Raw genomic sequence first — 21981 nt, forward strand, 5'->3', positions numbered from 1 at the left:
AAGATTAAACGAGAACTTACCAGTTTGAAGTTTGATCTGTATTTTATGAGGAGTTACAATGAGGGATTACGTGAAGAACCCGTCCAGCAAGCATGCGCGACATACTTCAAAGCAGCGGTGTGGAATAATAGGACATACAATAATTGAAATAAAACATAGTAAAGAAAAGGAGAACTAAGATACCAGTTGATCTCTATAATTGAGGGTGGGAGCGGAGGGCACGTAATCCCTCATCGTAACTCCTCATAAAATACAGATCAAACTTCAAACTGGTAAGTTCTCGTTTAATTGTACTATTTTACTTCGGAGTCACGTGAGTGACGTGAAGATTTTAAAGCTCTGTGATTTCAAACCGTATAACAGTTCATACTTCACTCGCTGCCGAAGTCATTCAAGGAAGGAAGTATGTTATCGTAATTAACCATGAATCTGTTTGTAAAACAATAATGGTATTTATTAAACAATAACAAAAATAAAAATGCTCCCCCTCGCTTAAATTATATATTTGCAGATTCTAAAACTCTTTCTGCAAACAATACAGGTTCTGCCAACGGCTTATTGTAGAACGTTTGGAACGTTTTCTCCATGGACCAGGATGTGGTCCATTGGCACGTCCATCCTCTTAGCCGCCGATGTGGATGCTGCCCTGGTGGAGTGAGATGTATATACGTCAGTATTTACTCCAGCAGCTCCCAGTACCTGCTTGAGCCATCTTGAGATAGTTTGGCTCGACACCCGACCATGAGGTTTCTTGTGGCTGACCCATAAGGCTTTTTCTCTCCCTCTTGTTGTGTTGATGTAATTTAGTAAGTGGGTCATGACACATAACCGTGGTTCAGGTGGGTGTGCCCGGAAATCCATAACTAGGCCTGATGTTCCTGGCCTGCTCTGCTTTACCAGCTCCTGAATGGTGAATGAGACACGTTCTGGTGTTATAACCATGTTGTCCAGTCGCAGTAAGTGGAGGGACTGGACTCTCTGTGCTGAGACTAGTGCCATCAGCATGACCGTCTTCAGGGTTAGCTGTTCCAGGGTGAGAGACCTGGCTGGTGACCATCCCCTTAGGTATGTCAGGACCACACTGACATCCCAGATTTGGGTGTACCTAGGTCTAGGGGGATTGGAGTTGAATATACCTCTCATGAGTTTGATCACCAGCGGGTGAGACCCTATGGCCTGTTGTCCTGGTGCCTGTTTTAAGTAGGCTGACAGAGCATTTCTGGCAGTATTGATGGCGCTGTAGCTCAGCCTTTCATTATGGTGAAGGCCTGCCAGGAACTCCAGTACATTGGTTATGGTTGTAGATGAGTATGTAGTTCCAGTATTCGAGCAGTATCTTTCCCACTTCCTGATGCTCGATTGGTATTGTTTTCTGGTGGACATACGGTGGGACGCTGTCATCGTGTTGATGGTCCTGTCAGACAATCCCAGGCCCAGCAGTGGTCTTTTCATAATCTGCAACCCAGTAGTTTAATTTTATCATGGCATGGATGGCTTATGCCTGATTCCGGGTGAGTCAATAGGTCTGGGCTACTGGGAAAGGTCATTGGGGTTTCAATGACCGAGGACCACTGGGAACCATGGCTGTGTAGGCCAGTCGGGTACTATCAAAATACCTGAAGCAGAGTCCATCTGTATTTTGCAAGTACCCGACTGATGAGGCAGAAGGGGGGGAAAGGCATAAAATAAATATTTTCCCCAGTCCAGCGCGAATGCATCTATCGCTGCTGCCTCAGGGTCTGGTTCCCAAGTGACATACATTGGTACCTGGTGATTTAGTCTGGATGCAAACAGATCGATATCTGGCATGCCATATTGCTTTGTAATTTTAGCAAATGCTTTGGGATTTAACATCCATTCGGTGTTATCATGAATTTGTGTGACCTGGTGTCTGCCACTGTATTTAGCTTACCTGGTAGGTAAGTTGCTGATAGCCAAATATGTCTATCGACACACCATTGCCAGATTGTGTTGACCAAATTGTCACATGATATCAATTTTATTCCGCCCATATGGTTAATATAGGCCACCACCGTGGCATTATCAATCTGTAAACGAACATGCAAGTGATGCATATTCGTAGAATATGCTTTTAAACCATAAAACACACCCAACATTTCCAAATAATTTATGCCCAGTGTCTGTAGTAAAGATGATTCTAGGTTAGTCCATCTACCACCTGTGCTGGATATGGTATTAGTTGTTCCCCAGCCTTGAGCACTGGCATCTGTTTGTATAGTTAACGTTGGGTTATTGATGATAGGGCTGGAACTATGCCAAATGTTCTATATCCACCATTGTAACTCTGATATTGCTTCAATGGGTAATTTCATGGTTCGGTCAAAGTGACCTGCATGTCGTTTTAACGCCTGCACTTTTGCCCTTTGTAGGTTTTGATAATGCAGAGGTCCAAATTGTGTAGCTGAAAATGCTGCTACTATTTTCCCAATTACTCTTGCCACTTGTCGGATAGTTGGTCGATTGCTAACCATTAATTTGTTACACGTCTGTGCCAATTCTGCTGCTTTATCTTTTGGCAATGTTACAGACATGTGGACTGAGTTAATTGTGAATGCCAGATAGTCCATAGTTGTGGATGGCGTAAACTTAGATCTATCTGGATGTAAGACAAATCCCAGGGTTTCAAACAATTGTCTGGTAGCTAATACAGCTGATTTAGCCAATTCCATGGTTTTGCCTACTATTAGAATATCATCAAGATATGTCATGACAATATGTCTCTGTTTTATTAATGTTGCCAAGGCTGGTTTTAATATCTTGGTAAATAGTCTTGGGGCTGATGTTAACTCATTATGTAACGCTTTAAACTGCCATAGTTGCCCCATCCAGGTGAATTTCAGGGATCTGCGATGATCCTTTTAAAATTAGTGCTGAATAGTAGTCTTTTAAATCGATGCTTGCCATAAAGTATCCTTTGGAAATCAGTTGTTTGGCAGTTACAAATGTTTCCATTTTGAAATGTATATAATTAACAAAGGTATTTAGTGAGGTATTTAGTGATGCGACATCCACCATCTTTTTTGTTTTTGGTAAATATATTTGAGACAAATTCCAAAGGTTCATGTTTGGACTTCTCAATGATATCTTTTGTGAGTAACCTCACCAGTTCTGCTTGACCCTCTAGTTTTTCTTTGACTGAGAGGGTAAAGACCCTTTGGGGTGCATGCTGAACTGGTGGCATGTTTTCTTGGATGAATTTTATTTTGTATCCACAAATACTGTTAAGTATATAACTATCATTTGTGATAGACCTCCATGCTTCCAAAAACAGATGTAATCTCCTCCCTGTTAGTACAGTTCCCCTACTTTTCATATGCTGGTAGGAACCAGACCCACCTACCTCCATAGTTATGGGTGTGTGCCTTTTCTTCGGTTTCTTCATCCGTCGTTGTGCTGCTGGATGTACTGCTGGTTGGGGTGGCGCATTTTCCATGGGGTCCGCTCTGGGCCCATGCCTAAAAAAGGCTTTCGGGGATGGTATGCAGACCCCGAGCTTTCACCAGTCCCATGGGTTTGACGTCGACTGGTGGACGCGGTGGGGTACTGCCGTCTGGGTTGTGTGGGTCTGCTCGTTCCGGGGCCTGCCCTCATGAGGCCGAATGCTTTGGACTCTTCCTCTAGGTCTTTTACTTGTTTTGACAAGTCCTTACCAAACAGCAGGATCTGTGGCTCTGAGGCCGGTGTTTTGCACAGTCCTGCAAATTTGGGGTTGAGGGCAGGTCTTATTATCTCCTTACGGAGGTTGTTTATTTCATATTGGGTATTACACAGCAGAGCTAGAGTGTCTTGCTGGTTGGTGGTCATGTCCACCCCATCCACGGAACGAGCATAGGATGTAATAGCTGACGTCAGGAGCTTGAGGATACGCTGCAATTTCAGTTCCTGGTTTCGGATACTTTGCCCAACCCCCGTACCCCCAGATTTGGCTGTTGACGGCCGGTACGTTGAGCGAAATGCAGTTCTCCGGAGGCGAATATAGTTCTAGTGCCTCATTGACTACCTGTTCTTGCAGGGGTTTGAAGGACAGGTAGTCAATGCTGGCCGCCAATTTTGGCTGCAACGGCCGCCCTGCTCGTGGTATAGCCACGTAGCGATTCACCACACCCAGCAGCTCTTCCTGGTCCTGTACCCCGTGCGTACTCCCGACATCTTCGGCCAGTGACCCCTGTTCCTGACCAGCCCAGTCCTGGTCGCCAACGCTGCCCTCGGCTGACGGAGAAGCGATGGGCAGTGCATTGCAAGGCACTGTGGCGGGAGTGCCTGAACTTCCTTGGCGAGACTGCTCCAGCTCCCGAAGCAAGTCTCGCTGGAGCATTTGCTCCATGAGCCTTACCATGCGGCTCAGGCGGCATTCCTGGTCGGAGTCATCAGAGATTACCGGCCGGTTAGTTTTCCGTTTTGATTTGCCTCCAGTCCGCTGCTGTGGGTCAGGCTGCGCTAGCGGTACTGGGCTCGGCTCGGTATCAATGATTGTGGACCGCAGCATGTGCGGTCCAGGTGCCGCCTCTAGCCCCCCACTGATGGAACGCTCCTATTCTGTTGGAGTCGAATGGGGGGCGGTCTTTTTTCCTTGTCGTGCTTTGCTAATTTTCTCCAGTTTTTTCTCAATCTGGAGAGCACAAAGCAGAACAAGGTTTTCCAATAACAACCTCAGAGTAAGTACTTACCTGACAGTCCGTCTTTATAAAGCTTGTAGCGGGAGCGCCTGTACTCCCGTTCGTCGCTGTTGCACTGTGTGAACACTCATGTCGTGCATGCGTGCTGGGCGGGTTCTTCACGTTGTCACTCACGTGACTCCGAAGTAAAATAGTAGGTATCAAGCTGTCCCTGAACCTGGACATTGTAGTTTTCAGGCTCCTATACTTTCTTCCTGATGGCTGGAGTGAAATGAATGCGGCCTGGTGGTGGTGTGGGTCTCTGAAGACGCTGGCTGCCTTTTTGAGGTAGCGTCCCTTGCCGATCCCTTTGATGGTGGGGAGGTCAGTACCCATGATAGATTAGGCAGTGGACCTCATTTTGCAATCTTCTTCATTCCTGGGCATTCAAGTTGCTGAACCAGACCGCCAAGCAATCTGTCAAGATGCTCTCTACTGTACACCTGTAGCAGTCAAGACAGTATTCATTGACATTCCAAATCTTCTCATTCTTCTACAGAAGTAGAGGCATTGATGGGCTTTCTTTATGATTACATCAATGTGCTGGGTCCTGCACAGATCAATAGACAATAAGTGCAGGAGTAGGCCATTTGGCCCTCGAGCCAGCTCTGGCCCGTCGATGAAGACAGGTTTGTGGATCCTTGTTCTTCCTCTTAAAGTCCACAATCAGTTCCTTTGTCTTACTGACATTATGAGCAAGGTTAGTGTTCTGGCACCATTTAGTCAGTCTACAATCATGTACAATGTAAGATTGTGGTCATAATATCTTAAATGACAAATGAAAAAAAGCTAATGCAAGAAAGACAAAAATAGTCAGTATAAGCATAAAATGTACACACAGTTTAGTTAGTCTGAAAGAAAGCCATTGGAGATGCGGCACAAGAGGTCGTTCATAACAGAAATTAAATGTTAAATCCACATATTAAGAATGTATTTTCAAACCGAGTCTCTGGAACAACAGTACAAACTTTAGGGGGAAAAAAGCATTAGTAATTGATCGGATTGTTCTCATTAATTACATCCACATAAGAGAATTTAAATTACCTTTTGCTTATTTAGGACTACATACATGAAGGCACGTCCACATCGTGCATGCACATGGGCTGGGTTTGCCTTTAAGATAGTGCCAAAGTCAAAGATTGCTGTTTTTTTCTGATTAAGATATGCATAGCATCGAGCTCTAGTGAGTAATGAAGCTTCATCAATGCCCCCTAGAATAATACAAATATAACATTTCAGAGCTTTACAAAAATTAAATTTTAAAGTACATTAATTTTATTTTAAATGTCAGAATATGGACATTACAAACAAAGTCAGAATTGTAATTGCAGTGGCTGCAGCTTTAGATGTCATCATAAAGATTTAGGTGCCAGGCAAGCTGTGGATAATGCTGGAGTAACTCAGCGAGTCTGAGGCATGGTTCTGGCCCAAAATGTTGCCTATTCATGTCCTCCAGAGATGTGGCCCTACCCACTGAGTTATTCCAGCAGTTTGTGGGTTTATTTGTAAACAAACATCTGCAGTCCCTTGTGTCTGCTACCTGCAGTTAGTATTTGTTGCATTCAGCAAATTGGGGTGGAGAACATGGATATTCAAAACATAACTTTGCTTTCAAAAATGTAAATAGTTGCCAGAAAAATTTGGCAAGAATATTATTATTTGAACAACCTTGCCATCTTCCAATATCCACGCAAATGACTGTTGAATTTTGCAGTGCTATTCATTTAAATCCAAGGGAATCATTGAAGCCCATTCATTTTGACTGACTCGGCGATGATGTGCTTGTTAAGTGATTTGACTATGGATGAGTCACAGTGCTGTCAGTTGATAAACAACAGAAGTAGCATCTTCTTTGACTTTCAGAAGGGATTGGATCTTATAACCTCCCAAATATTCCTTTTACAGTGGCAAAATTTAGCATTTTTAATCAATCTGTAAATAGTACATGGTATTTGAAACCATTTTGCTTCGCTCCTGTGGATATGCAGGGATTTGGGTACTTTAGGAAATGGTAGGTGTCTGTGAAAGACTGGGCTTCATGGGCTTTACTGATGGTTATAATACATTGCAAGGTGCTAGAGACCCATGTCAAGAGTCAATTTAATTGTCATTTGGACCCCTGGAGGTCCAAACGAAATGCCGTTTCTGCAGCCATACATTACACACAAATAGACCCCAGACACAACATAATTACATTTTACATAAACATCCATCACATAGCTGTGATGGAAGGCCAAATAAACTTATCTCTCCACTGCACTCTCCCCCCCCCCCGATGTCAGAGTCAAAGTCATAGCCCCCGGCTGGCGATGGCGATTGTCCCGCGGCCATTAAAGCCACGCCGGGTTGTGCGAGGTCGCACACCGGGTCTTGGTGTTAGAGCCCCCGGTGTGCGCTCGCAGAGTCCCGCGGCCATTCCAGCCGCGCGGGGCAGTGATGTCAGGCCCCGCTCCAGGAGCTCTTCAACCCCGCAACTCGGGCGGGAGAATTCGCCGTTGCAGGAGCCCCGAAAAGCGGTCTCCCTCCAGGGAGCCGCGGGCTCCCGGTGCCGCCGTCCACAGACCTGTCGTTGGAGCCTCCGACTCTCCGGTAGCAGCAGCAGCAGCAGCGCTCCTCCACCGGTCCGGTCCATGTGCGGTACGAGTCCGCCTCACCTCCTTTCACTGGAGAAGATACCGGGGAGGTAAATGGGGAAACGACTGGCGGCCTGACAGACAGGGAGGATGACGAGATAGGCGAGCTAGTCGCCAAACGCCGCAGGGAGACTGCGGTGGGAACGATAGGCGGTAGTGGGGACGTAGGACCGACTGTGGAAGGGTATAAGAAACGCAAGATATCAGGATAAGGAGGCGCAGGACGCGGTTCCTTCACCGGAAGGATATGTTGATGGTTGCGTCTGTAGATGACTCCGTCCGCTTCGTCCAGATAAGAGCGCGTGGCTCTTTGGCAGGGCCGTAGATGTGTCCCAGACGTGCATACCCCTTGCTTGCCTGGAGACGGACCACTTGTCCACGTGCGAGAGGTTTAAGTGGCTTGCTGGACTTGTTGAAGAAGTGTTTCTGCGTGACACATTTGGATTGTAGTTGCTTCTGAACTGCAGGTAGGAAACAAACGTGGCTGCAAAGCTGATGGGACACAGGCAGAGGAGCACGGGTTTGGCGAGACATCAGTCGTTGGGCTGAAGAACCCAGTATGGGATCCCACGCAATATTACTTAGGTTGAGCAAGTCCAGGTACACGTGTGATTTGGCAAGGTAGGACCGCTCCATGAGTTGTTTTGCACTTCGGACAACTCGTTCAGCGAGTCCATTGGACTGTGAGAACTCGGTGCTGCTGATAATATGTTTAAAGTCCCATCGTTTTGCAAAGTTATGAAAAGCTTGGCTGGTGAACTGTCTGCCGGTGTCGGGCTGGATCGTGCACGGGAGCCGTGCACGGAGAGGTGGCGCGGCAACTTTTCGATTACTGCTTCAGAAGTAGTGGTTTGGAGTAAATCGATTTCGAACCAGCCAGAGTAAGAGTTTAGAGGAACCAGATAGTGTTTCCCATGCCATTCAAAGATGTCAGTAGCTAACGTGGTCCACAGGAGAGGGGGGTACCGGTTGCAGAAGTAAAGGCTGCATTTGCTGATGTGGCATCAGTCTTTTGCAGACGGCTAAACAAGCTAACTTCGGTTTTTTTCTCGTATGTATTTGGTCATTTGAAGGCGTGGGTTCGAATCCCACTTCTGACACCGTGTAATGAGTCGACTCGAACACACATCAAGATACCACGCATATTTATTAAATCTCCATACAGCAAGGATCTGCAGTCATCACATCTCCGAGATGCTACTCCTAACTAGCGTAAGCAGGCTCTTGATAATATGAAGCACATACTAAGCGGAGTTACTACTAACAAACACTATAATTGGCTAGTATGAAATAGCCAATCTACAAACACTCCCACTCCTTACCCGCTTTAAAAAAAATTCAAAGTTCATAAGAATATCTGAAGTTAATTTAAAGGCTAAACATACCTCTTAGTATGTTGTAACGTTTTGGTTTAATTTGATGTAGCATTCTGGATACTAGAATGTTGCCTGGGTTTCAACAACTAAGTTACAGAGATAGGTTGAATAAGTTAGGTCTTTATTCTCTGGAGCGCAGAAGGTTAAGGGGGGGGGACTTGATAGAGGTCTTTAAAATGATGAGAGGGATAGACAGAGTTGATGTGGACAAGCTTTTCCCTTTGAGAATAGGGAAGATTCAAACAAGAGGACATGACTTCAGAATTAAGGGACAGAAGTTTAGGGGTAACATGAGGGGGAACTTCTTTACTCAGAGAGTGGTAGCGGTGTGGAATGAGCTTCCAGTGGAAGTGGTGTCGGCAGGTTCATTGGTATCATTTAAAAATAAATTGGATAGGCATATGGATGAGAAGGGAATAGAGGGTTATGGTATGAGTGCAGGCAGGTGGGACTAAGGGAAAAAAGTTGTTCGGCACGGACTTGTAGGGCCGAGATGGCCTGTTACCGTGCTGTTATTGTTATATGGTTATATGGATACAACTTCTGTTGTTTATTGACTGACCACCACTATGACACAGCTATAATAGAATATAGAACAGTGCAGCACAAGGCCCGTCAGCCCTTAATGTCTGTGCCAAACATGATGCCCAGACTATCACATCTACTTGAAAATAACCCATATCCCTCCATTTCACACATATAAAAAAGGCTCTTAAACTCCACTATCATATCTGCCTCAACCACCAACCTTAGCAGCACATTCCAGGCACTCACCAATCTATACATCTCATAAAATGTTATATACTTCTATCAGGTCTCCCCGCAATCTCCGGTGTTCCAGAGAAAACAATCCAGCCTGTCCACCTCTCCCTGTAGCTAACACCCCTTAATCCAAGCATCATTCTGGTAAACCTCTTCTACACCCTTTCCAAAGCTTCCACATTTTTCTTGTAATGGAACACCCAGTACTGCACACATTACTCCAAATGCGGCCGTAGTCCTATAAAGCCGCATCATGACTTCCTGACTCGTAGTGCACTGACCTATGAAAGCACGCACCCCATATGTCTTCTTTACCACTCTACCTACTTGTGTTGCCATGTTCAGGGAGTTTATGCACTTGGACCCTAAGATCCCTCTGTACATCAATGCTTTTAAGGGTGCATTTTAACCTCACATTAAATTCCATCTGCCATTTCTCTGCCTATTTCTGTAGTTGATTTACATCCTGCTGTATACTTTACAGCCTTCCTCACAGTCCACAACCCCAGCAATCATGGTGTCATCTGCAAACTGACTAACCAATCCATCTATGTTTACGTCCAAGTCATCCATATAAATACAACCCAACCCTCAGTCTTCTATCGGTAAATTAGGTACTAATCGATACGATCAAGCCAGTGTTAATCTTCTAGATCAACCTATAATGGGGGACTTTATCAAAAAATCCATGTTGTCACCATCCATTGCCCTGCTCTCATCAATCACATTCGCCACCTCATCAAAAAATCTCATCAAGTTAGACAATGCCGCGGTATCTTGCTTTTCCAACTGAATGTCTCAGAATGGCGATCTTAATTTTAATAACATGGAATGTATTATAAAATGATTTGGTTTAACTGAGATAATGGACAAAATGTGAATTAATCATACACTTAAATTAACAGTATATTCATCAAGACCCCAGCCATACAAAAATTGCTAGTCTTATTTTTCCATAATTAAATGCAGCTAATTTATTAGTGTTTGAAAGCATCTACGACAGCTGAGATGCATTGCAGAAAACCAAAGCATTTCTCTCATTAGCCAGCTGTTAAAAATTACTCAAATTCAAACAAGGCCATAATCACTGACATTGGCAGATAAGAGAACAATTCAATTTCTATACTATTGGCTTCCGTTTTGTTTTGATTAAATGCTTCAAATTCAAAAGCAATGTACAGCTAGTAATTAGATTGTGGCCCAGTCATAAAAGAGTGGGTGATTTATTGTGGTGATTAAAGCTACAAGGACAGTGACCCAACTATTTGCATGCTTTGCAGGCTAACCCCTCACCTTCAATCTGCCATAAATTTGAGCTTGTCCAGAAGTACATTCTCTACTTCCTGACACATTCACCCATGATCCCTGTGCTCACTGACCAGAAACAGCTCCCAGTCTATCAATGCTTCAATCTTTAAGTAATTATCCACATGTTGAAAGCCCTTCACAGCCTATATTCAACCTTCCTTATCTCTAATCTCTTTCCTCCTGCCTGGCCTCCAGTGCTTTCCCCACTTCCTTTAGCCCACCCTCGGCAACTATTTTCTGACTTCTGGGTCCTCATTCCTTTCTGAACCCTTGTAAGAATAAATTAAAATATAACTTGTAACATCTATTTTAATCTAAATACAGCAATTATGCCATTCGGCAGGTGTCCTGGACACCCGATGGGAGGCCTCAATTCAAGTCACAACTGATCAATCATTGCTATTTAGTGTGGCAAGCCAAGTGAATTATTTTGGTACCAATACTACTCATTAATACAGATTTCATCAGATTAAAATTGAGTCTGCTATTGCAGATAGTATTGAAAAACTTATTTTTCCACAGCCCACTTTAACAGTCTATAATTCACTAATTGTAGTTCAACCAGCTGCATTCACCCACCCACAGTGAAGCCATTGGAGAGTGAGAATTATTGCTTAGAGCTTCATTTCCATTCAATATTATGGTATATATTCAATAATAATTCCATGATTTAAAGCAGAGGGAGGAAAAGAGACTTGAACTTTATTTTGCCTTCCATCACTGTGAGGAATGTGTAGGAATCACTGTGGTGGATGTTCATGTTGAAATGTGTTTTTGAGTGATCTGTTATTTTTAATTGTATGACTGACCTGGCCAATGAAATTCCTCATATGTTGCAAAACATACTTGGCGAATAAAGTGTGATTCTGATTCTGATATAATTCCAAGAATGACGAAGTGGTGCTGTAACTCATAGAAACACAGAAAATAGGTGCAGGAGTAGGCCATTCGGCCCTTTGAGCCTGCACCGCCATTCAATATGATCATGGCTGATCATCCAACTCGGTATCCTGCACATGCCTTCTCTCCATACCCCCTGATACCTTTAGCCATAAGGGCCACATCTAACTCCCTCCTAAATATAGCCAATGAATTGGCCTCAACTACCTTCTGTGGCAGAGAGTTCCAGAGATTTACCACTCTCTGTGTGAAAAATGTTTTTCTCATCTCGGTCCTAAAGGATTTCCCCTTTATCCTTAAACTGTGACCCCTTGTCCTGGACTTCCCCAACATCGGGAACAAGCTTCCTGCATCTAGCCTGTCCAACCCCTTAAGAATTTTGTACGCTCAATCTTCTAAATTCTAGCGAGTACAAGCCGAGTCTATCCAGTCTTTCTTCATATGAAAGTCCTGGCATCACAGGAATCAGTCTGGTGAACCTTCTCTGTACTCCCTCTATGGCAAGATGTATTTCCTCAGATTTGGAGACCAAACTGTACACAATACTCCAGGTGTGGTCTCACCAAGACCCTGTACAACTGCAGTAGAACCTCCCTGCTCCTATACTCAAATCCTTTTGCAATGAATGCTAACATACCATTCGCTTTCTTCACTGCCTGCTGCACCTGCATGCCTACTTTCAATGACTGGTGTACCATAACACACAGGTCTTGGTTCTTGGTTACTTGGTCCTCCAAAATATTCCAACTGGAATTTAAACTGGAGGTGGTGAAGGGAGGGATTAAGCCAGAAAGGGTTATTGGGGAGAAAGTGCTACTTTAAATTTAGTTGCATCTGGTTGGGTAACTATAGTTTGGTGGAGATTATTCCATGCTTTAATTGTGCGTGGGAAGAACAAATTGCTGTACACATCTGTCTTTGTAGTTGGGATCACAAATTGGATCGAATGCCCTCGTCTGCTCCTAATTGGTTTGGGGTTAGTGTAGGTCTTGTGATCTATGTCTAGCTGACCATTTAACATTTTGTAAAAACAGGTCAAACGGTGAGCTTCAGGTCTCGTTGCATCTCCCATTTTCCTAATCGGCCACCATTTAGATAATAGTCTACTTTCCTGTTTTTGCCACCAAAGGGGATAACCTCACATTTATCCACATTATACTGCATCTGCCATGCATTTGCCCACTCACCCAGCCTATCCAAGTCACCTTGCAGCCTCCTAGCATCCTCCTCACAGCTAACACTTACCCCCAGCTTCGTGTCATCCGCAAACTTGTAGATGTTGCATTCAATTCCCTCGTCCAAATCATTAATATATACTAGACCAAGTGCAGACCCGTTGGGTCTGCTCCCCCAATGGTGTGATCCCCCAACCCAATATTCCACCATGCACCCGTCTCCTCCAATGGAACTGAAGCCGTTCTCAAAAGTAAGATTCCAGCACTGCCCTGCCTCCCTCAGCAATGGATTTAAAAAAAAATCCAGTGGCACCTTCCCTGCCTGCTGCAGCAGTGAAAAGTTCAGAGTGTTGCTGTCTTGCAACTTTGTTTCGAAGTGTGTTGGAAGCTGACATGTAAATGGAGAAGCCAGTTTATTTTTGAAAAATACTTGGTGGGGGGGGGGGGGGGAGGAGGATTTGATTAAAAACATGTACTTCAACACGACAAAATGTAATGAGGAGCGGATACTTAGAAAGAAAAGCGAAATCTCTACCGAAATGGAAAATATCTCGGAGATTGAGCGTCTGGATTGGGCGTGGCAATGAATCAAAGGAAGAAATGCAGCCGGCTGCCGTACATGCAAATGAATCCATTCCGATTGGACATCTGCGAGCATCGGCCATTCCGATTGGACATCTGCGAGTATCGGGCACGAATCGAAAGGCAGGAAGGGCGCCGGTCGGCAGTCGGTCGGATGGCCCCAGAGTTTTATAGATATATAGATAGATAGATAGTAAATAGCTGGGGTCCCAGCACTGAGCCTTGCGGTACCCCACTAGTCACTGCCTGCCATTGTGAAAAGGACCCGTTTACTCCTACTCTTTGCTTCCTGTTTGCCAGTCAGTTCTCTATCCACATCAATACTGAACCCCCAATACCGTGTGCTTTAAGTTTGTATACTAATCTCTTTTGTGGGACCTTGTCGAAAGTCTTCTGAAAGTCCAGATATAACACATCCACTGGTTCTCCCTTATCCACTAGTTACATCCTCGAAAAATTCTATAAGATTCGTCAGACATGATTTACCTTTCGTAAATTCATGCTGACTTTGTCCAATGATTTCACGGGGTCAGGCAGACCTGCCTAGTTACTCCAGCACTTTGTGCCTTTTTTTTTGGTAAATCAGCATCTTCAGCATCAGTTCCTTATTTACACAATATAATCCCAAGTCCTGCACGGGAGACTGGTGACTAAAATTAGAGCTCTATGTATTGGGGGTAGGGTGTTGACATGGATAGAAAATTGGTTGGCAGACAGGAAGCAAAGAGAAGGAGTGAACGGGTCCTTTTCAGAATGGCAGGCAGTGGCGAGTGGAGTGCCGCAAGGCTCGGTGTTGGGGCCGCAACTGTTTACCATATATATTAATGATTTGGAAGAGGGAATTAGGAGCAACACTAGCAAGTTTGCGGATGACACAAAGCTGGGTGGCAGTGTGAACTGTGAAGAGGATGTTAGGAGGTTGCAGGATGACCTGGACTGGTTGAGTGAGTGGGCAGATGCGTGGCAGATGCAGTGTAATATAGATGAATGCGAGGTTATACACTTTGGCGGCAAAAATAAGGGGGCAGATTATTATCTCAATGGGGTTAGGTTGGGCTAAGGAGATGTGCAGCGAGACCTGGGCATCCTTGTACACCAGTCTCTGAAAGTTGGCGTGCAGGTGCAGCAGGTAGTGAAGCTAATGGAATGTTGCCCTTCAATACAAGAGGATTTCAGTATAGGAGTAAAGAGGTTCTTCTGCAGTTGTATAGGGCTCTGGTGAGACCACATCTGGAGTATTGTGTGCAGTTTTGGTCTCCTAATTCGAGGAACGACATCCTTGTGATTGAGGCAGTGCAGCATAGGTTCACAAAATTGATCCCTGGGATGGTGGGACTGTCATATGAGGAAAGATTGAAAAGACTAAGCTTGTATTCACTAGAGGTTAGAAGGATGAGGGGGAATCTTATAGAAACATAAAATTATAAAAGGACTAGACAAGCTAGATGCAGGAAAATAGTTCCCAATGTTGGACGAGTCCAGAACCAGGGGCCACGGTCTTAGAATAAAGGGGAAGCCATTTAAGACTGAGGTGAGAAAAAACGTTTTCACCCAGAGTTGTGAATTTGTGGAATTCCCTGCCACAGAGGGCAGTGGAGGCCAAGTCACTGGATGGATTTATGAGAGAGTTAGATAGAGCTCTAGGGGCTAGTGGAATCAAGGGATATGGGGAGAAGGCAGGCATGGGTTATTGATTGGGGACGATCAGCCATGATCACAATTAATGGTGGTGCTAGCTCGAAGGGCCGAATGGCCTCCTCCTGCACCTATTTTCTATGTATCTATGAAAGTCAGTCTGTGTAGGAAAGGACTGCAGAAGCTCGTTTAAATTGAAGGTAGACACAAAATGCTGGAGTAACTCATGGGGACAGGCAGCATATCTGAAGAGAAGGAAATGGACTGAAGAAGGGTCTCGACCCGAAACATTACCCATTCCTTCTCTCCAGGAATGATGCGTGTCCCGTTGAGTTATTCCAGCATTTTGTGTAACCCCAAGTCAGTCTGTGTTTTGAGAGGGATATGAGATGGCTCAGCTTCCATGTGCCTGCTGCTCTTGGTCTGGTGGCAGAGTTCAAGAGTTTGGGAGGTGCTGATTGTGACATACATGACGTTGATTCCATACACTGCTGCCACAGTGGGGAAGAGGTGGGTGGAGTGAAAGTTCAGATGATAGATGGCTTGCCTAGCAAATGGCTACTGTAACCCAAGTAATACAGAGCTTCTCGAATCTTGCAGGATCAATACTCCTCCAGTCAACAGGATAGTAGTCCATTACACTCCTGATTTGCAACTTCTACTTGGTGGGAAAGCAAAGGAACGTCCGAAGACAGGTCACTTGCAACAGAATAACCATTTCCTAGGGTTCAATTCTGTAACCAAGGTAATTTTCTCAATTTTCTGATCAAGTGATTTATAATTATGCAATAACCAGCAAACATGATCTCCGACCTTAAGATCAAAGGAAAATGCTTAGGCCTGGGCACTTGCAAGAGTTCCTTAAGAAAATGGCCTGAAAATATGCCTGAAAACAACATCTCCAACAACTACAACCATCTTTCAATTTAGAGGTTATTACTCCAACCACTGGAAAGCTCTTCCCAATAACCCCCCCTCAAACTAACTCGCCCACAATACCGAATCCCTTCAGTTTTTCAAGGTTCCATGATCGCACATTTGGCCAAAGCAACATTTACTAGAAAAGTATATGTGGAGGCTGAGCAAAACCAAGTCGAGTTTTGATTGCATGGGATCCAGGGAGAGATTGTCGATGGGATAGCAGTTTAGCTTGAAGGAAGGAAGCAGAGGGTGATGGTGAAAGGTTGTTTTTTGGGTTACAGGCCTGTGACTAGTGGTGTGCCTCAGGATTCACTGGCCCCACAGTTGTTTGTAGTTGCATCAAAAGTTGCAGGGAAAAGGCAGGGGAAAGGGCAGGGAAAAGGCAGCAGCGGCTCGCCTGCAGTCCGTTGGTTTTTACTTTTTTGTATTTTTTTTTTTTTCGTTTTTGTATAGTTATGTTCTTGGTTTTTAGGCTGTGTTTATGTGGGGAGGGGGGTGGGGGGTGAAACGGGGGCTGCTGTCACTCCCTTCGGGGGAATCCGACCTTTTTGTCGTATCCCCCTTCTTTGCCTCCGTCTACGCTGAGGCCTAGCGGAGCCGGCGACCTCGGGACTCTGGAGGCAGCTGACAGGACTCCTCCTGGGCTCGCTCCCGGCCCAGCCCGGGATGGAACGGTGCTCCCGTGAGAGCGGCATGGTGAGGGGCTGGAGTGGCCCAGCCCGAGGGAGGAACGGCACTCCCGTCGGAGTGGCCCAGCCCGAGGGAGGAACGGCACTCCCGTCGGAGTGGCCCAGCCCGAGGGAGGAACGGCACTCCCGCTGGAGTGGCCCAGCCCGAGGGAGGAACGGCACTCCCGCTGGAGTGGCCCAGCCCGAGGGAGGAACGGCACTCCCGTCGGAGTGGCCCAGCCCGAGGGAGGAACGGCACTCCCGTCGGAGTGGCCCAGCCCGAGGGAGGAACGGCACTCCCGCTGGAGTGGCCCAGCCCGAGGGTGGAACGGCACTCACGTGAGGGCGATCCGGTCCGGGGGCTGGGACGGTGCTCCGGTGGCTGGGACGACGTTCTGGCGGCGGTGTCCAGAGTCCTGGGTTCAGCCGCGGGCCGGCGGCTGCGTGTGCTGGACTGGAGGTGCGGCGGCTTCGACCACCCCGGGCCGCAGTGTTTGAACCGGCCCGTTCGCGGGGTTCGGTGAGCTGCGGGACTGTTTGTACCATCGCCCGGTGGGGAATCGCCTCAGCGCAGAGGGAGCAGAGGGAGAGACTGCAACCCTAAGATTTTTGCCTCCACCACAGTGAGGAGGTGTTTGGAGGACTCACTGTGGTGGAAGTTAATTTGTGTTTATTGTTGTTATTATTGTATCATTGTATGTATGACTGCAGGCACAAAAATTTCGTTCAGACCATAAGGTCTGAATGACAATAAAGGAAATTCAATTCAATTCAATTCAATTCGAATGAAATTGAGAAGGGAAAATAAATCAGCCGCGATCGAATGGCGGAGCAGACTCGATGGGCCAAACGGCCTAATTCTGCTTCTATGCCTTATGGTTTATATCAATGATTTGGATGAGAATATGTAAGGCATGATTAGGTTTGCAGATGACATTAAAGTGGGTGGTATTGTAGATAGTGAAGATGCATATCAAAAATTAAAGCAGAATCTTGATCTGTTGGGCAAGTGGGCTGAAGATTAGATAATGAAGTTTAATGCAGGTAAGGGCAATGTATTGCCATTTGGGATGTCAAACCAGGGCAGGATGTTCACAGTGAATGGGAGGGGCCAGGGAAGTGTTATAGGGCAAAGGAATCCAGGAGGGCAGTTCCATCGTTCCTTGAAAGATGGTCAAGAAGGCTTTCAGTACATTGGTCTTCATCAGTCAGGGTACTGAATATAGAAGGTTACACAAAAAAGCTGGACAAACTCAGCGGGTGCAGCAGCATCTATGGAGCGAAGGAAATAGGCAACGTTTCGGGCCGAAACCGTTCTTCAGACTGATCGGGGGCGGGGGGGCGGGGACAAGAAAGGAAAAAGGAGGAGGAGCCCGAAGGCTGGGGGATGGGAGGAGACAGCAGGGGGACTGAGGAAGGGGAGGAGACAGCAAGGACTAACAAAATTGGGAGAATTCGATGTTCATGCCCCCAGGATGCAGACTCCCCAAACGGAATATGAGGTGCTGTTCCTCCAATTTCCGGTGCTGCTCGCTGTGGCCATGGAGGAGACCCAGGACAGAGAGGTCGGAGACGGAGTGGGAGGGGGAGTTGAAGTGCTGAGCCACCGGGAGGTCAGCTTGGTTATTGCGGACCGAGCGGAGGTGTTCGGCGAAACGATCGCCCAACCTCCGCTTGGTCTCACCAATATAGATCTGCTGACATCTAGAGCAGCGGACGCAATAGATGAGGTTGGAAGAGATGCAGGTAAACCTCTGTCGCACCTGGAACGATTGCTTGGGTCCTTGAACGGAGTCGAGGGGGGAGGTAAAGGGACAAGTGTTGCATCTCTTGCGGTTGCAAGGGAAAGTGCCCGGGGAGGGGGTGGTACGAGAGGGAAGGGAAGAATTGACAAGGGAGTTATGGAGGGAGCGGTCTTTGCGGAAGGCAGATATGCGGGGATATATACCATACATACCTCAATACATACCAGGGCCCCATCCCCGACCTCTACCTCCACTACATCGACGACTGCTTTGGTGCCACCTCCTGCACCCGCACACAACTGACTGACTTCATCCACTTCACCACTAACTTCCACCCGGCACTCAAATACACCTGGACCATTTCCGACACTTCCCTACCATTCCTTGACCTCACTATCTCCATTGCAGGTGATAGACTTCTGACCGACATACACTATAAACCCACTGACCTCTGAAATGTCCTCATTATTCAGGGAACGGGGGTTCCCCATCTCCACCATAAATGAGGCTCGCACCAGGGTCTCTTCCATACCCCGCAACACTGCTCTCTCTCCCCATCCCCCTACTCGCAACAAGGGCCGAGTCCCCCTAGTCCTCACCTTTCACCCCACCTGCCGTCACATACAAAAAGTAATCCTCCGTCAGTTTCGCCACCTCCAACGTGACCCCACCACTCGCCACATCTTCCCATTTCCCCCCATATCTGCCATCCACAAAGACCGCTCCCTCCATAACTCCCTTGTCAATTCTTCCCTTCCCTCTCGTACCACCCGCTCCCCGGGCACTTTCCCTTGCAACCGCAAGAGATGCAACACTTGTCCCTTTACCTCCCCCCTCGACTCCGTTCAAGGACCCAAGCAATCGTTCCAGGTGCGACAGAGGTTTACCTGCATCTCTTCCAACCTCATCTATTGCGTCCGCTGCTCTAGATGTCAGCAGATCTATATTGGTGAGACCAAGCGGAGGTTGGGCGATCGTTTCGCCGAACACCTCCGCTCGGTCCGCAATAACCAAGCTGACCTCCCGGTGGCTCAGCACTTCAACTCCCCCTCCCACTCCGTCTCCGACCTCTCTGTCCTGGGTCTCCTCCATGGCCACAGCGAGCAGCACCGGAAATTGGAGGAACAGCACCTCATATTCCGTTTGGGGAGTCTGCATCCTGGGGGCATGAACATCGAATTCTCCCAATTTTGTTAGTCCTTGCTGTCTCCTCCCCTTCCTCAGTCCCCCTGCTGTCTCCTCCCATCCCCCAGCCTTCGGGCTCCTCCTCCTTTTTCCTTTCTTGTCCCCGCCCGCCCCCGATCAGTCTGAAGAAGGGTTTCGGCCCGAAACGTTGCCTATTTCCTTCGCTCCACAGATGCTGCTGCACCCGCTGAGTTTCTCCAGCTTTTTTGTGTAACCTTCGATTCTCCAGCATCTGCAGTGCCTTCTTAAATACTGAATATAGAAGTTGAGATGTTAAGTTATAGTTCAGTTTTGGTACTTATGATACAGTAAGGATGGTGTTAAGCTGGAAAGAGTGCAGAGAAGATTTACGAGGATGTTGCCAGGACATGAGGACCTGAGCTAAAGGGAGAGGTGGGCAGGCTAGGACTTTATTCCCTGGAGAGCAGGAGGGCAAGAAGTGATCCGAGAGGTGTATAAGATCGTGAGAGGAATAGATAGGGTGAATGCACAGTTGTTTGCCCAGAGTAGGGGAATCAAGAACCAGAGGACATAGGTTCCTATTAAATCTTTCCCCTCTTACATTAGACCTAAGGGGCACTTTTTCCTCACGGAGGGTGGTGGGAATATGGAATGAGCAGTCAGAGGAGGTAGTTGAGGCAGGTACTATATCACCAAGACATTTGGACAGGTACATGGATAGGAAAGGTCTAGAGGAATATTGGCCAATTGCAGACTGATGGGACTAATGTAGATGGGATATCTTGGTTGGTATGGACAAGATTAGCCCAAGGGCTGTTTCCGTAATGTTGGACTCTATGAGCAGAGTTCATTGTCATACGCATATGTATGGTGAGATGAATACAATTAAAACTTGCAGCAGCATCACAGGCACATGACCTCAGACAAACACAAAGAACATAAATCACAAATTTTGAAAAGACAGTAAAAAGAAAAGAAATGGTGCAAAAGAAAAAACATTAGTGCAAAACAATTAGGAAACATATGTTCTGGGTATGACAGGAGAAGTTTCATGGTGCTCTAATGCTCTGGTGCTCAGGCATGATAAAGGTTGTGTGGGTTGATTCAGGGGCCTGATAGTTGTCGGAAAGTACCAGCTCCTGAACTTGATAGCATCTGACGTCAGGCTTCAGTTCCTCCTGCCCAATTGTAGCAGAGAAACGAAGGACGGAGATGGCAAAGATGGCGGTGACCATTCATGAAAGATGTTGCCTTCTTGATGTTTTCGATGGTGAGGAGGGCTGTGCCTGTGATTGACTGGGCTTAGTCCACCACTCTCTGCAGCCTCTTGCGTTCCTGAGGGTTGGAATTGCCATACCAGGCTGTGATGCAACTAGTTAGGTTACTTTCTACAGTTTATCTGCAGAGGTTTGTTAATGTGGTGACATGTCCAATTTTATAAAACTATTTGAAGTAGAGAAACTTGCATACCTTTATCATGGTTACATCTATGCACTGACATGGAATTCATATCCAGGAATTTGAACCTCCTATTGCTCTCTTCCTTTTCTGAAGTAAATTAGTTCTTTTGCCTGGAAGACAATGAGAGAGAGGTTGCCGTTGTGGCATCTCCTAGCCAGTTATTCCAGGAAAAAAGTAAGTTATTTCACTTACTTATTTCCACTCAAGATTCAGCCAACCACAGTGGGGTCATCAGTGAATTTATAGCTGGCATTGGAGCTTTGCTTTGCCACAAAGTCAAGTGTGTTAAGAGAGTTGGGGGCTAAGCACACAACTTGGAGGTGCAACTGTATTGATGGTCAGTGAAGAGATGTTACCGAGCAACACTGACTGAGGTCTGCCAATGAGGAAGTTAAGGATCCAGTTGAAGAAGGCGGCACAGATCTTGGGTTTGGTGGCAAGTTTGGAGGGGATGATCGTATTGAACGATGTTGTAATAGATAAATAGCAACCTGTTCCAGTTACAAGTTCCTATTTATTGGTTCCATGAGCAATTTTGACAGAGGCCTGACATGTATTACTTATCATTTGTCTGTGGGTTGCCAGATATGGAACTCAACAGTTTCAAGTAGTACTCAAAGGATTGCAGAAATGGCAGTGAAACAGTTATACCCAGAGGCATTATCACCACCTCTTTTCTAACTGAGATCTTTAACTGAATCATATGCGGGCTATTGTATTTGATCAACTGAAGAATACATCGTGGAAACTGGCCTTTCAGCCCAGTGTCCAAGCCCACCATTGATCACCCATTCACATTAGGTCGATGTGATTCCACTTTGTCCAACACTCCCTACACACTATGGGAAATGTATACAGAGGCCAATACAGACGTACAAAGCTGCACGTCTTCAGGACGTGGGAGGAAATCGGAGTACCCAGAGGAAATCCATAGAAGAACGTGCAAACTCTACGCAGACAGCACCTGAGGTTAGGATCGAACCAGGGTCTCTG

General features: G+C 46.3%; 1 protein-coding gene across 1 annotated transcript in view; it reads right to left on the reverse strand.

Annotated features, from left to right (window-relative positions):
* Window positions 1–21981, reverse strand: part of LOC129711760 (tetratricopeptide repeat protein 34-like) — a 113501-nt gene that overhangs the window by 52731 nt on the left and 38789 nt on the right. Inside the window, exon 4 of the mRNA XM_055659690.1 lies at window positions 5721–5887. Within this exon, the coding sequence (XP_055515665.1) occupies window positions 5721–5887 (167 nt within the window). The remainder of the gene's footprint in view (window positions 1–5720; window positions 5888–21981) is intronic.

Source organism: Leucoraja erinacea, chromosome 30 (assembly GCF_028641065.1).
Source record: "Leucoraja erinacea ecotype New England chromosome 30, Leri_hhj_1, whole genome shotgun sequence".
Taxonomy (NCBI): Eukaryota; Metazoa; Chordata; class Chondrichthyes; order Rajiformes; family Rajidae; genus Leucoraja; species Leucoraja erinaceus.